Raw genomic sequence first — 12,555 nt, forward strand, 5'->3', positions numbered from 1 at the left:
TCGTTTCCATTAGTAGCGAGTGGTACTCACCTCTTAAGCTCCCAAGTTCCACAGAGCAACAAAGAGCAGGGTTAAAATACAAATACAGTGTATCTTATTCTTATCAAACAAAACTAAACAATGCAGGAGGTTAACTTAATTGCACGGTAAAAATTCACTAGGCAATTGAAAACATTAGCAAAAGGGGGTCTACAAACTCAGACCCTGCACATTTGCTGAAAAAAAGATTCCGGTCTGCTGTAAAATTTAATAAACAAGATTGCCCAAGAATTTTCCAGTTCTGTACTTCACTCCCTTCTGGAACTGTTGGAGTGACTAGCATGCAGGACTCATACTAGTGGCTTAACACTTTGAAAGGCAAAAATAATTGCTGTTGATGTCCTTGATTCAGGCTGCATCAGAAGCGACTCTTCCTCCAGAAGCAGTCCCAGCTGCAGACCTATTTTAACCAGATGCAAATAGCTGAGACCTCATACCCAAGGTCAAGTCAGCTGCCGCTTCCATGCCAGGAGGAGCAACAACAACAACAACAGCAGCAGCAGCAGCAGCAGCAATCAACCCAGTTCAGCCTGCAGCAACCCCTGAGCCCCGTGATGGAGCCTTCCTCGGAACAAATGCAATACGACCCCTTCCTCAGTCAATACCAGAAGGTGCAGCTGGATCCACTGCCACCCTCCCAAATCACCAGCTCATCACGGTTGTCATCACCAGTTCAGGTGCAGCAGCCACCACAGTCTTTACAATATTCATATCAGACTTGTGAATTGCCTGTTGTCAGCTCTTCTGAGCCAGACTACCCAGACCAGTGCCAGTATTCCATGGACCCAGCACAACAGAGCAGCGTAGCATTGCCTGACAGCCAGAGCAGCTCAGTGTCTCACGAGTCCCAGTCAAACTACGATGCATTAACCCTCTCGGAGCTGCCTGGACTCTTCGATTGTGAAATGATGGAGACTGTAGATCCCCAGCACAGCGGCTACGTCCTGGTGAATTAATACCATGGGGTGACCAACATGAGAGCGGAAGACAGGACAAGTGGAGAAGCATGTGAATTTTTGGTTTTTGTTCCTACCCCAAAGCTCATGGTAATTTTTCAACCCTTTAATTAACAGGGGAAATAAAAATCCACCTGACTGGGAAAAAAAGCAAGAGGTGGCAAGAAGTGTTTGGCCACTAGCTCCTCTTGCTGGTGGCAGGGGCTAGAGAACAGTGCTGTTTCATCCCACAGAGAACTGGTGCGCATAGGAGGAGGCAAAAAAAGTAAATTTTAGAGGAAGGAAATAGCCCCTTCTAAAAAAATTGGGGAGTTTGTCAGCATTCATCTAACATTCATTTGGAGAAATGAGAATGAGTGCTTTGTACTTCTTGGCAATAAAAGCAATAGTTTTCATTGAAATTCAGGGTAGATTTGGGTCTGCGCTGATGGCAACTGTAATACTCTTGAAAGAGTAGGGTGAAGTGGAATTAAAGGAAAGTTGCACTTTGGCATCAAATTGCTGGTTAAGCTACTGATCTGGAACTACTCCATGGTAAGTCTCCAAGATCACCAGGCATCTCAGGCAGCCTCCACTTCCTCCTGCTAGCAAGTAAACAGTATCTCCCAAGCCTGCTAAGGGACTCGTAAGCGTCCACTAAGGGAAGCTTCTGAATCTCTGCCGACACCTTAACTTAACACAGAAGATACCTGGAACTGACACAGGGCACCACAGTGGTTTGTAGAGACCTCTGGGTGGGGATCAGAGTACTAATGGAAAAGCTAACAGGGAGACAGAAGGTAAGAAATACCTGAAGAAAAATCAAGAGCTGCAGCCAATGGCATTTTGAAAAAGAGAAATCTACGTAGGTAGGATTTGAAATCAACCCTTTTTGCGGGCAGGCCTTTGTGGAGGGCTCTGTCTTGGAGAAGTTCTGATCACTGGAAAGGATCCATCTGTCCTTCTGTTGCATATTAAAAACAAGCAAACAAACTGTGTTTTGAAGTTGCAGTATGTGTTGCTGGTGGTTTATTGAGCTTTGTATATTTGGACAATTATTTTAGGGTTTTAGAACTTAAGGATAAAGACAATGAGCTTAAAAAAACCCCTGTGAAGTGATAGTGCTGTGCCTTTTTCAGTTCTTTATCGGCCTATATGCTTTTTTCTGAAGAAAGTAGACAATACCCCATTTATATCCTTGCCATAGCCAAAGTCCCTTCAGAGCACACGTTCCACCATGTGGAACATAATGTTTAACTTTCTTAGTGTTTTGATTGCTCATGTACATATAACATTGAAAGTATTACAGCAATATTTAGCATCATGAACTGTTGATGTATCAACCATTTCAAGAAATACTAAACTCAGCAAGCAGTTGCGTCCCCAGAACTTTCAGTATGAAAGGCGAGTCATAGGAGGATTGTTTAGGAATCTGCAGAATGTTTAGATCTCTGGTTTCGGTTTTGTCTCAAGCCTTTAAGGACGTCACGGGATGACAGGCAGACGAGGCTCACAGCTAGACAGTTCTGCCCTTTTCTGAGCAAACATGAAGCACAAATGCAGATTCATTCAAGCACAAAGAATGGCAGAGAAACTGCGCTGGTCACGTATGTAGAAAACACCACTGTTTGCTGGAATGTTTGGTGAGCTAAGGTCTTTGATATTACAAATAATGAAGGTGTAGTCACCAAACTCAAAGTTTGGGTATCAGGACACGTGGTCAGTTAAGAATTTGAATTGGTTGAATGGGTAGCAGAAGGAAGAAGCAAACAAACAAGCAAAGTACTTCTGGTATGTTGATCCTTCTGTATTTGTCAAATCACAGATCCTACCACGCTAGAAAAAGGAGTTGTTGAAGCTGCTATCTTTTCCTTCACTAGAAAGGTGGATAATCAGCCAGCATTTACAGCAATAAGACCATATTTAATTGTGGACTAGTAGGACTTTAGTCACTGCATCGTGGTCTGTGTGAAGGAGGGAAGGGTTTAACACCAGACAGAAGGCGCCTTGCTTCCTATACAGTACAATTAGAGAGACGAGTCCTGTTGCTGTGTAGCCTGCTCTGATACTCGTCCAGTTGTGCAGATGGACTCAATCCTTAAGTGCTCAGCTTCTGCCTCTGATATCACAGTGATTCTCAAGGCATCAGCGAAGGAGAGTTTAAAGAACAGGGATCACATCCACACACTGCTTATGTGACACAAGATATAGGGGGCTAGAAAGCTCTACTTTAAATAGCTGAGATAGAAAAGGTTTTCATTGTGTCATTTCCCTTCAAAAGGAAACTCATCTGACACAGTAAATAGCTATAAAACACAGAAACCCCTATGATAACTTATGTGACTAACAAAGGGAAGGGAGAGCGTGATGAATACTGCACCATAAGAAACCAGGCGTTTCACTACTGAGGGGGGGAAAAAAAGAAAAAGGAAAAAAAAAGGCAACCAAGAGTCCTGTCCTTTCTTTCCTTCTTCCCTACATAATAAACACTTTCTGGAATTTTAACGTCTGACCACGCACTCGAGGAGCTAGGTGGTGCAAACTGCTAACAGAACACACAACGTCGATGGAGACAGGCCCAGTTCTGCTCCAGGGGCTGGGTTAGTGCCGTAGCGATAACCGCGTCCTTCCCCATCCAGCTCCAGGGTACTGTACATTTCAAGACTCGAAGATAAAAACGATTCTGGTCTTTAGTTCTGCAATTCATTTATCAGGATGTGCCAACTAGTCTAAGCTCATTTGAGCTTTGCAGTGCTAGTAAAGGGGAAGCTACAGTGGTTTTTGATGTAGTTTAGACTGACTCTTCCCCTCAACCAAAAGCATTTTTAACATTTCATGTGATTTCCTTTAAGCCAACTAGAATAAAAGGCTTCTAATATGGCAGAGTATCCATTGGGCACCACTTCATACTACTTTGAAGTGGCTTTTTTGTTCCAACCTGTTATGTACACTACTATGTACACTACCGTTAGCGTAATTATTAGCTTTATTATCTTGTATTACAGACTCCTTTGAAGAGACTTTGGTGTGATGTATATGGGGTAAAAATTTCATATGGAGAAAAGTGCAATATGTGTGTGTGTGGTACGTTCTTTAATGTATTTTTTTAAGGAGTTAGAGGGTTTAGTCTCTGCTTTGGGATAATGCACTAGTTTTGTGAGCTCCAGTTTGGCAAGGTCATCTGTAGTATTTACATGCAACTGATATGCTGGACTCTGTAAAGCAATTATAGTGTATTATTACAAAATAAAGAATATGTGCATTTCATTTTTAAATATCTAGTGAGCTAAAGCAGCCCTTGCCACTCTTGTGTTCTTAGCAGCCCCTTTATGTATTATATTGAGGCTATTTTCTCTGTGAGGCACCAAGCTACAAATGGCAGAAGAGAAAATGAATGTCTACTGCAAAGGCTGAATTTTCTAGACTGGAGTTTGCTTCCTGTTATTTTGACATACTTGGGGTAGTTGACACCACTGATTTTTTGAAGGCAAATATAAACGGACAAAGCATTGTAAAAGCTTCAACAACAAAAGAAAGCGCTGCATTTCTATACTGCCTGCTACGCCATGGAATTTCAAAACACTTCAGGAACATGCCTCCGACACAGGTAAGGTCATCTGTCAGTGCTGTATTGCTTTGGCTTTGAAAGAGCAAAGTTTTTTTCAAAACTACTACCAGTTTTGACATTTTTCCATGTTAATCACTATACAATACCCAACAGGTGATACCAAAGCAGTTTGATGTTGGTCACATAATGCTAAACCCTAGGAGCACTGTGCGAAGGGGATAGGGGGTTGGGTACCGCCGGAAGGAATCCCTCACAATTTTCCTAGTAACATAATCACAGCGTGCCACTGTGTCATCCCGTGCTTCTCTGAGATGTGCCGGCCTGGATTTGACCAGGAAAAGCAACTTACAGAGGCAGCTGCCTGAGTTCAGAATTACTAACTTAAACGAGATCTTTCTTTTAGACATCGTAGTGGAACAGTTTCCCCAAGATTCCAAGTTACTGTGAAATTTTTTGAGAAACCTTTAGGCTACCCCTCCGGACAAGATACCAGTAATGCTGTGCCTTAACTCTACACATTCAAATCTTAACTCTACACAACTCAACACGTTCAATGGCTGCTTGCTTACATATCCTGCTTCTCTGCTGACTCCTAAAAGTGCTGATGGTCTTGGCCAATGAGGCAAGTGAGAAGGGTGAAGCTCTGTATCTGCCTGCATGCCCCACTTAACCAGAGACGTCAGCCAAAGCTCACAGGGTGACTCAAGCTGCACAGAGCCAGGGACTGTTACTCACTCCTTCCCCAACAGCAGCACAAACAGGCTACTACAGGACGCACGAAAAGAACGGAAACACGCTTTCCCTTACGCACAGCCTTTCACTGCTAGCAGTGAAAGCAAAACCAAAGGTCACACCTTAAGGGGTTACCTCAAGTAACCTTGCTGGCTGTCAGCAAGACGCTGCCCCGCACCGTCTGCAGCGCAAAGGCTAAGCCCTCCTTATCCCGTTGGGGACAGGAGATGGCCCTCCCACTCCCTGGGATAAATTCTGACTTCCACGCTAGGTCACAGCCTTTAAATCCCTTGCCGAGCTGCAGAGCACAGCATTCCTGTGCGGGGCCTCAGGCCAGCAGAGCGTCCCTTTTCAGGGTCAGCTGGCTGACAGCGCTCATCCAAGTCCCTGGCAGATGGATCAGCAGCAAGGCTGTCACAGGAGCACAATACGCGCGGCAGCAGCCGACTGTCGGGACGGTTTATGCATGGGGTGAAAGCAGAATGCAGACGCATCTGCTGATGAGGCTTTTACAGTCTGACTGCAGCTTTAAAGCTGTGTCTGAATTCAGTAACATCTGCATGGGTGTGAGCTTCAGCCTCAAGCGATGGAGCAAAGCCATACACAGGCTGGGCAAAGCACTGTGGCCACAGGAGAGACTTCGGAGGTTTTATCTCCCGATTAACTATCCTTTCTTTTCACTGGGACCACATGCTTTTTTAGATTCAGCGCTTGTCCTTTGTCCCTTCTCAGCTCAGCCTTCAGGAGATGAGACGATTCCCCTCCCGCTGCCCACTGTCTAGAGAAACGGTGACACAAACACGAGGGCTGGTGCGAAGGGAGAACACCCAGGTATGAAAGCACTGAAAGGAACAAAGCGTGGGAGAAGGGCTTTAAGAATAGAAGGTGTAGGTGGCATCTAGATTAAGAGGACATTCCAATCCCAGCACATGGTGAGTTAATGCTGACAGCTCACAGAATAAGTGGGGGGTAGAAAAGTGAAGCAGATCGAGAGGCTAATCCCTGTTAGCTCCTAAAGCGGTCAAAAAGTACATCTAAAACCAGCATCTCGCCACCAATCTACGGAGAACCCCGAAGACATAAGGAGGATGCCATAAGCATCACCCTTGTCTTCCACTTTAATGGCATGTCCTCCTAAAAGGGTCACAACACAGAGGAAAATAGAAGCAGAGAGCTGCAACAGAAAAGCACAACAGCGACAGACTGATGATAATCGGATGTCATAAATACTGAACCTGGGAATGCGATGTAAGATGAGACTTGCAAGTATATTTAGCTGCCACTACAGAGGATGTGACAATTCAATGCTAATATGACAAGCAGGGCGTAGAACGTAATCTCTGAATCTTTGTATTTTCTAATGAGGGAGTAGAGCATGACTAATCATTTATAACACCCTACATGTGAACTCGAAGCAGATTTAAGACTGAATAAAAATTACAGCAGAAATTAATTCCCCCTTCCTCCCTTTGCCCCCCTACTACTGGACATTCAAAGTGCAAAACTGGAAAATGCTGCATAACTTCTGTAGGCCTGACCCTGATGGGGACAATATACAAGGAACATTGCCAAGCGGGTCAACTGAGTGTGGAGAATTGCAAGTTAAGACAACAAAAGCGTGATTTTTGCTGATTCAGATTATTTTCTCATGGGAATACTATATTGCATGTTTGGAGTGGAGGTCAGATGGCAGAAAGCTCATTTTAAGTAAGATGAAACTTCTAATTGGGTGAGTCTGGCAGGGATTCGACTGTGATTTAGGCACACAAAACCTCAAAGGAGTAAGAATCGGGAAAATAAACGGAGAAATAAGGTAGATTTAGCTGCTAAAGCAGCAGCCAGCCTGGGGCAGATGGAGCAACTCGTAAAGGCTGTTGCTCAGGCACAACAGAAACAGCAGGACCAAGGCAGACAGGAGAAGGAGGAACTGAAAAACCGACGTCACGACGTTTTACATAGCTGGAAAAAGACAAATTAAGTAGTGTGGAAAAGCACAGATGGAAACAGGTGCCAAGAGGTTGGATCCAAAATTGAAATGTGCAAAGACAAGTCACCTCCGCGTGCTGCCCCGGCAGGCTGTCAGACTGCGCGCACACTTACGGGTGCATTTGATGCGTAAGTGGACAAAACCAGCCCACGGTAATGAATACTGTCTGGCAGCGATTCCTTTTTCAGAGGTGTTACAGAGCAATCCAGGATTCGTCTGGGAGAGGTAGGAGACTGTTGTGTGTTGAGGGAAAGGAGGCTCAGGCACCAAATCCCGTATTTCCAGTTTATTTCAAAAGTTCTATCCATTTTTCCAGGGCTTTCCAGCAAGGATTCCATACAATATCCCTCATGGGAAGGCCCCATTTCTCATACAGCTGTCACTCAGTGTTAGGCAAGAGTTTAAATACGGTGGTTTGAGATCTCTTTGCTCAAAAAGGTACTTAAATGCGGTCATTTTCCGCAAGGAAAATGCCGTAATATGGTTTTATGTAACAGTCCCTGCTGCACTGACTGATCAGCAAATAAAGGCTACAGTGTTTTGATAAGAATCCATGTGGTGCTGCTTGGCAGAATAGGAGCAAAATGAGTTGCACACAGAAACCTAATAGAAGGTTTGTTCCCCAGATACTCGCAAATGGACGTTTACTTAGCTGAAAATTATATGCCAAGTTCTGGAAAGGTCAGGTGCGTTTAGGGAGTTCATAAGCTCTCTGCTGCTTTCTCCTGCAGGCTGCTATAGCGGAGGGGAGCTGAGAGCACGCAGCTGCTGACGTCAATAGGGTAAATAATACCATGTTCTGAAATCACCTGGGTATGCATTACCCTTTCCACAGAGCCTGCTGAGCACACTGTGCTGCAAAGCAGTCTAGGAAGCCCAGGCGTCTGCTTGCATGGAAAATACTGTTATACATCAGATCAAATAAATAGCCAGGACTACCACCCCCCAGCCGAAAAAATAAATACATGGAGTTTTTAAGGGGTCAGGGTTGTTATCTTTTTCTTTGAAAGCACAGTATAAAGCACCATTGCTCAGGGCAAGCACCAGAAGCCAGCTACTGTGACACAGAGACATCAAATAGCAAAACCTCTCAGAAGAGAGCAAAGGCAACCTTGCCATATTCCACCCTGTTAGGTTTGCAATTAACAGCTTACATCTTTGCCACTTGGAGAGGCCACTTTGCTGCTGGTCTGGGGAATCGGGGGCTTACATGTCCACAAAGGCAACAAAGCTCCTTTTTATGGCTCTGCAAGATCTGGGGTCGTCCCCTTCAACGAGCCAGCCCACCGAGTCTGGTCTCCACGAGGGACTCACAGCGACCAAAGGGAACTCCACAGCAGTGCTCACCAGCAAATACTGCCAGGGTCTCGGGCCACGGCACCCAGAAAATGGTAGGTACAGCAGACAAGCAACTCTTTAAATACCTATAAAGGCAGAATCCCACTCCACCTCCACTTCAGAAAAATAGTGCCAGAGCAGGAAAGCAAGTGCAGAGCTTCTCCCGCACCCCAGCCCAGCACCCTCGCCCCTCGGCCACGCTGTTTCTCCAGCAAGCTGGGTCTTCTGCCTTCAGAGCAGGCAGAAAAAGAGCTAAAGCCAGTCAGAGTTCAGGCACGCACTCGCACCCCAGGTTCCCAGTTTTGCAGACTGTAAGCTCCGAGCGCATCGGTCTGCCTGGGGCGAAGAGGGGAACAACTGGAACCACCGCGCAGAAAACCTGGCTTTAACCTCCTTCTCTGGATATACCTGCTGCGAGCAAAAGCAGGAGGACGTTATTATTAATGCAGCAAATTAGCGGCCGGGTCCTGTTAGCACTGCTCACGCCACCGCGGCTGCATTAAAGGCTGTTAGAAAGAGGTATAAATTATTCACGCTAATCAGGGCGCTGGCAGGGAGATCTGGGGGCACAGCCGGGGCAGCGGCTGCAGCTTCCTGCTCCCAGTATCTTGCCATGACTGGAGGCCAGCTGCTCTCCTCTCTTGACAAGCGTTTCCTTGGAGCCGTTGCCATGTCAACACATCTGTCTAGGCCATCCCGACTTGTCAAAAAGTTTAAGGTAATTCAGCACAGAAAGCCAAGGAAGGTTCTGAAGCGCTTTAACCCTTTTCAGGCGCTGAGCGAGCTCTTCCCCGGGAAGACGGCCGGAGCGGCGGCAAGCCAGAGAGAATCAGCAGAGCTGCTGATGGAAATAGAAATAGCTGCCAAATTTCCCCTGCCAAGGGGGATGCTCTGCACACTCTGCACATCCTGCTCTAAACCTTAGAAAAACATGCGCGCAGCCAGCATGCCTGCACATAGAGCTCACCGGAGCAAGGCTCATTGTTACACGGCATATCAACTCCGGATTCCCCATTTCCAGCCAGAAGGTAAATCGCCCTTTTCTAACAGACAAAGCAGGGCATCGAGGGTCTCCATGAGCACACTCCAGCTGCGAGATGACGCTGCGGTATCCAGACCCTTACCCTGCGCTCTGACAGAGCCAAGCCCATGCAATGAGCTGCACGCCTCCAGACAAGCCTGGCTCGAGGACCAAGTTCAGCCAAGTCAAATCAAATGCTGGCTGTGCACTCCTGAACCAAGCACACGTGCACGTGAGATCCCGCTCCTCCCTGGACCTGTCTGACAGGCTGCACTACGCTGAAGGAGCAGCTATACCTGGCACTGAAGTGTTGAGGCTCCTACCGAGCTAAACAGGACAGAAGTTAATCCTGTACGTTTACAGCATTGTCGACGAAAAGTCAAAACACACATACTCTTTCACCAGAAAGCCCTTAACAATAGTGAGAGCAAGCAAAACCCAGCCAAGATATCATGCAGCCAGACGGCTGTTTTTCTCTGTAATACCTTGGGTTGCCAAATATCACTCTGATGCCAAGCTCCAGTTAAATAAGCAAGACCCTGACCTCCTCCTGGAACCCTGTGGCTTTAGCCTTTAGCCTTTTTAGTTTAACCCAGGCCCTTAACCTCTAGCTCCAAAGACATTCTTGTGGCCCCAAGCGCTTCACCTTGTTTTATGAATGTTTTTAAAAGTAATCACATATTTGAAGAGAGGCCAGAGCTCTGATTCAGTACTGCCAGTCTGAAAAGACTAGATGTTTCTCAGTTCCCCAGAATGATTTAGCCTAAATATTGACGAATGACAATTAATTGTTGAATCTTATACTCTATAGAGCAAGACGAATTTGGAAAGTGAACACTTTGGGTTGCATTCACTTCGTTTCAGCAGAAGCAGTTACAACGACAACAAGAGCTTGGGGGAAGCCTTTCCAAAATCACCATCAGGAAAGCTCACACAACCTACTTCCAAAGACCGTCTGCGCCCTGACAAGCATTTCTTGAGCTCCAAGAAGCTCTGCTACCTCCTGACCCGCTCAGCTTACATGTTTTGATCGAGATAAACACACACACAAACACAGCAATAGCAAAAAACCCAAGGGTTCCTAAGCAGCTCACACATGTATTACCCTTGACTCAGAACTGGAAGCTGAGTACATAGTGCAAGAAATACCCGTGCATTTTTACTGTATTTGGAACATGTTGCCTAGAGCCCTCGCACGACATATCCAGATTTTTGTCTTTCCCTGGGGTATTTGCCCCAGAATACCAGTCTTTAAAAGGGCTGATTTTTTATATCAACAGTTCTTAGAAGCCACAATGGCACGTTTTGGTTTTGCTTTGGTTTTTTCTTTCTCTCCAAAAGAATTAATTGTAAACTGCCTAAAAATAAGCCTGGAAAAACTGGGAGGGGAAAGCAACGTCAGCTTCTGGCAGCTTTATTACAGCACTGTTTGTACTCTGTGGCCTCCATTGTTCCTAGCTGGGTCACTGGGGGTGGGGGAAAACCCCTTTTACGGGCCAAGAGACCTCCTGGAGTCACCGAGCAGCTCGAGGACATTCAGTCACAAAGCAACCGAGAGAAGCAGCTACACATTTCACCGGTTAACCAAAAAGACCTGTACTTAGTGGCTACTTTTCCACAGCAACCCTCGCTTCTGAAATCAAGTTATCTGCATAAATAAGGACATCTGGCACCCTCACTGGGAAGAAGTTTCTTCTCATATTTAAATGGAACCTCCTGTGTTCCAGTTTGCACCCACTGCCCCTTGTCTTACTGTTGGTTGTCACTGAGAAGAGCCTGGCTCCATCCTCCTGACACCCACCCTTTATATATTTATATATTTGTATATTTGTATATTTATATATTTGTATATTTATATTTTTATATATTTGTATATTTATATATTTGTATATTTGTATTTTTATATATTTGTATATTTATATATTTGTATATTTATATATTTATATATTTGTATATTTATATTTTTATATATTTGTATATTTATATATTTATAAACACATATGAGGTCACCGCGCTCAAACCCCCCTCGCTCCTCCAGTCTTACCTTCATGCCTCCAGCTACCAGAAGCCCCGTGCAGCACACCACCACCACCACCACCACCACCACCACCACCACCACCACCACCACGGGTTCTGCCTGCAGCCGGCTCGAGCACCGAGAAACACCTGTCATGCCGTCGGTGCCAGCCAGGTGCTGACCGTCGGGGCTGTTAGCAGCAGCCAGGCTAGCACAGGTGCTCCAGGAGCACTGAGTGCAGGCTGTCACGCTTTGGAGGCTGCACATGGTCACGCTGGAAAGACTGTTCCTTAGAGAACACAGACAAGGGTTCCTACCGGTGCTTTGCTGCTAAGAACGTATTTTTTTTTTTGCTATGAAAAGCCGAACTTTTACAAGCAATGAGAATGCCTGATGGGGCCCAGGAACACAGGCACATGCCAGCATTCAGAGAGGCACATATTATATTCCATTCCATTTGCTGTAGTTTGGCCCCATCTGAGCTGTGTGTTCCTGATAATGCTGAAGTACCAGGCGTGTTCCCTCCAGCCAGCATCCTGGAGACCATCTTTGAAAAGGAGCTAGTCTTAGAAACTGAAACCCTCTGCTTTCTCGCCAACAATGAAAAGATCTTTGCAAACATGAACAAATTCTATAGAAAGCATTTGCTCTGTTTGGCAAGGTTTGTAACCAGTTTTGTTAGCAATAGGATTGGCAACATGATCTTGAGGCTCAAAGACACCGGTTTAGCTGCAGAAGCCATCCTTCCTGTCCACCAACACAAACATCACGCACACCAGTGAGATACAGTTTTGAGAACGGTCCAGGGCAGGCTCTCCCTCTCTCACTAAAACTCATTCCAGTCTTGTCTACCTGGACTTTTAAACAAAGATAAACTAGTGCAAATCACCCTTTAAACCAATGGGGTGCTCTCCTGTG

General features: G+C 45.6%; 1 protein-coding gene across 3 annotated transcripts in view; it reads left to right on the plus strand.

Annotated features, from left to right (window-relative positions):
* Positions 1 to 4,260, plus strand: part of SIK2 (salt inducible kinase 2) — a 43,630-nt gene extending 39,370 nt beyond the window's left edge. For all 3 annotated transcript variants that reach the window (XM_065651911.1, XM_065651912.1, XM_065651913.1), the window contains one exon: positions 392 to 4,260. In XM_065651911.1, the coding sequence (XP_065507983.1) occupies positions 392 to 995 (604 nt within the window). In that variant the 3' untranslated portion in view covers positions 996 to 4,260. The remainder of the gene's footprint in view (positions 1 to 391) is intronic.
* The last annotated feature ends 8,295 nt before the right edge of the window (positions 4,261 to 12,555 follow it).

The sequence above is a fragment of the Caloenas nicobarica genome, chromosome 26 (genome assembly GCF_036013445.1).
Source record: "Caloenas nicobarica isolate bCalNic1 chromosome 26, bCalNic1.hap1, whole genome shotgun sequence".
Lineage (NCBI taxonomy): Eukaryota > Metazoa > Chordata > Aves > Columbiformes > Columbidae > Caloenas > Caloenas nicobarica.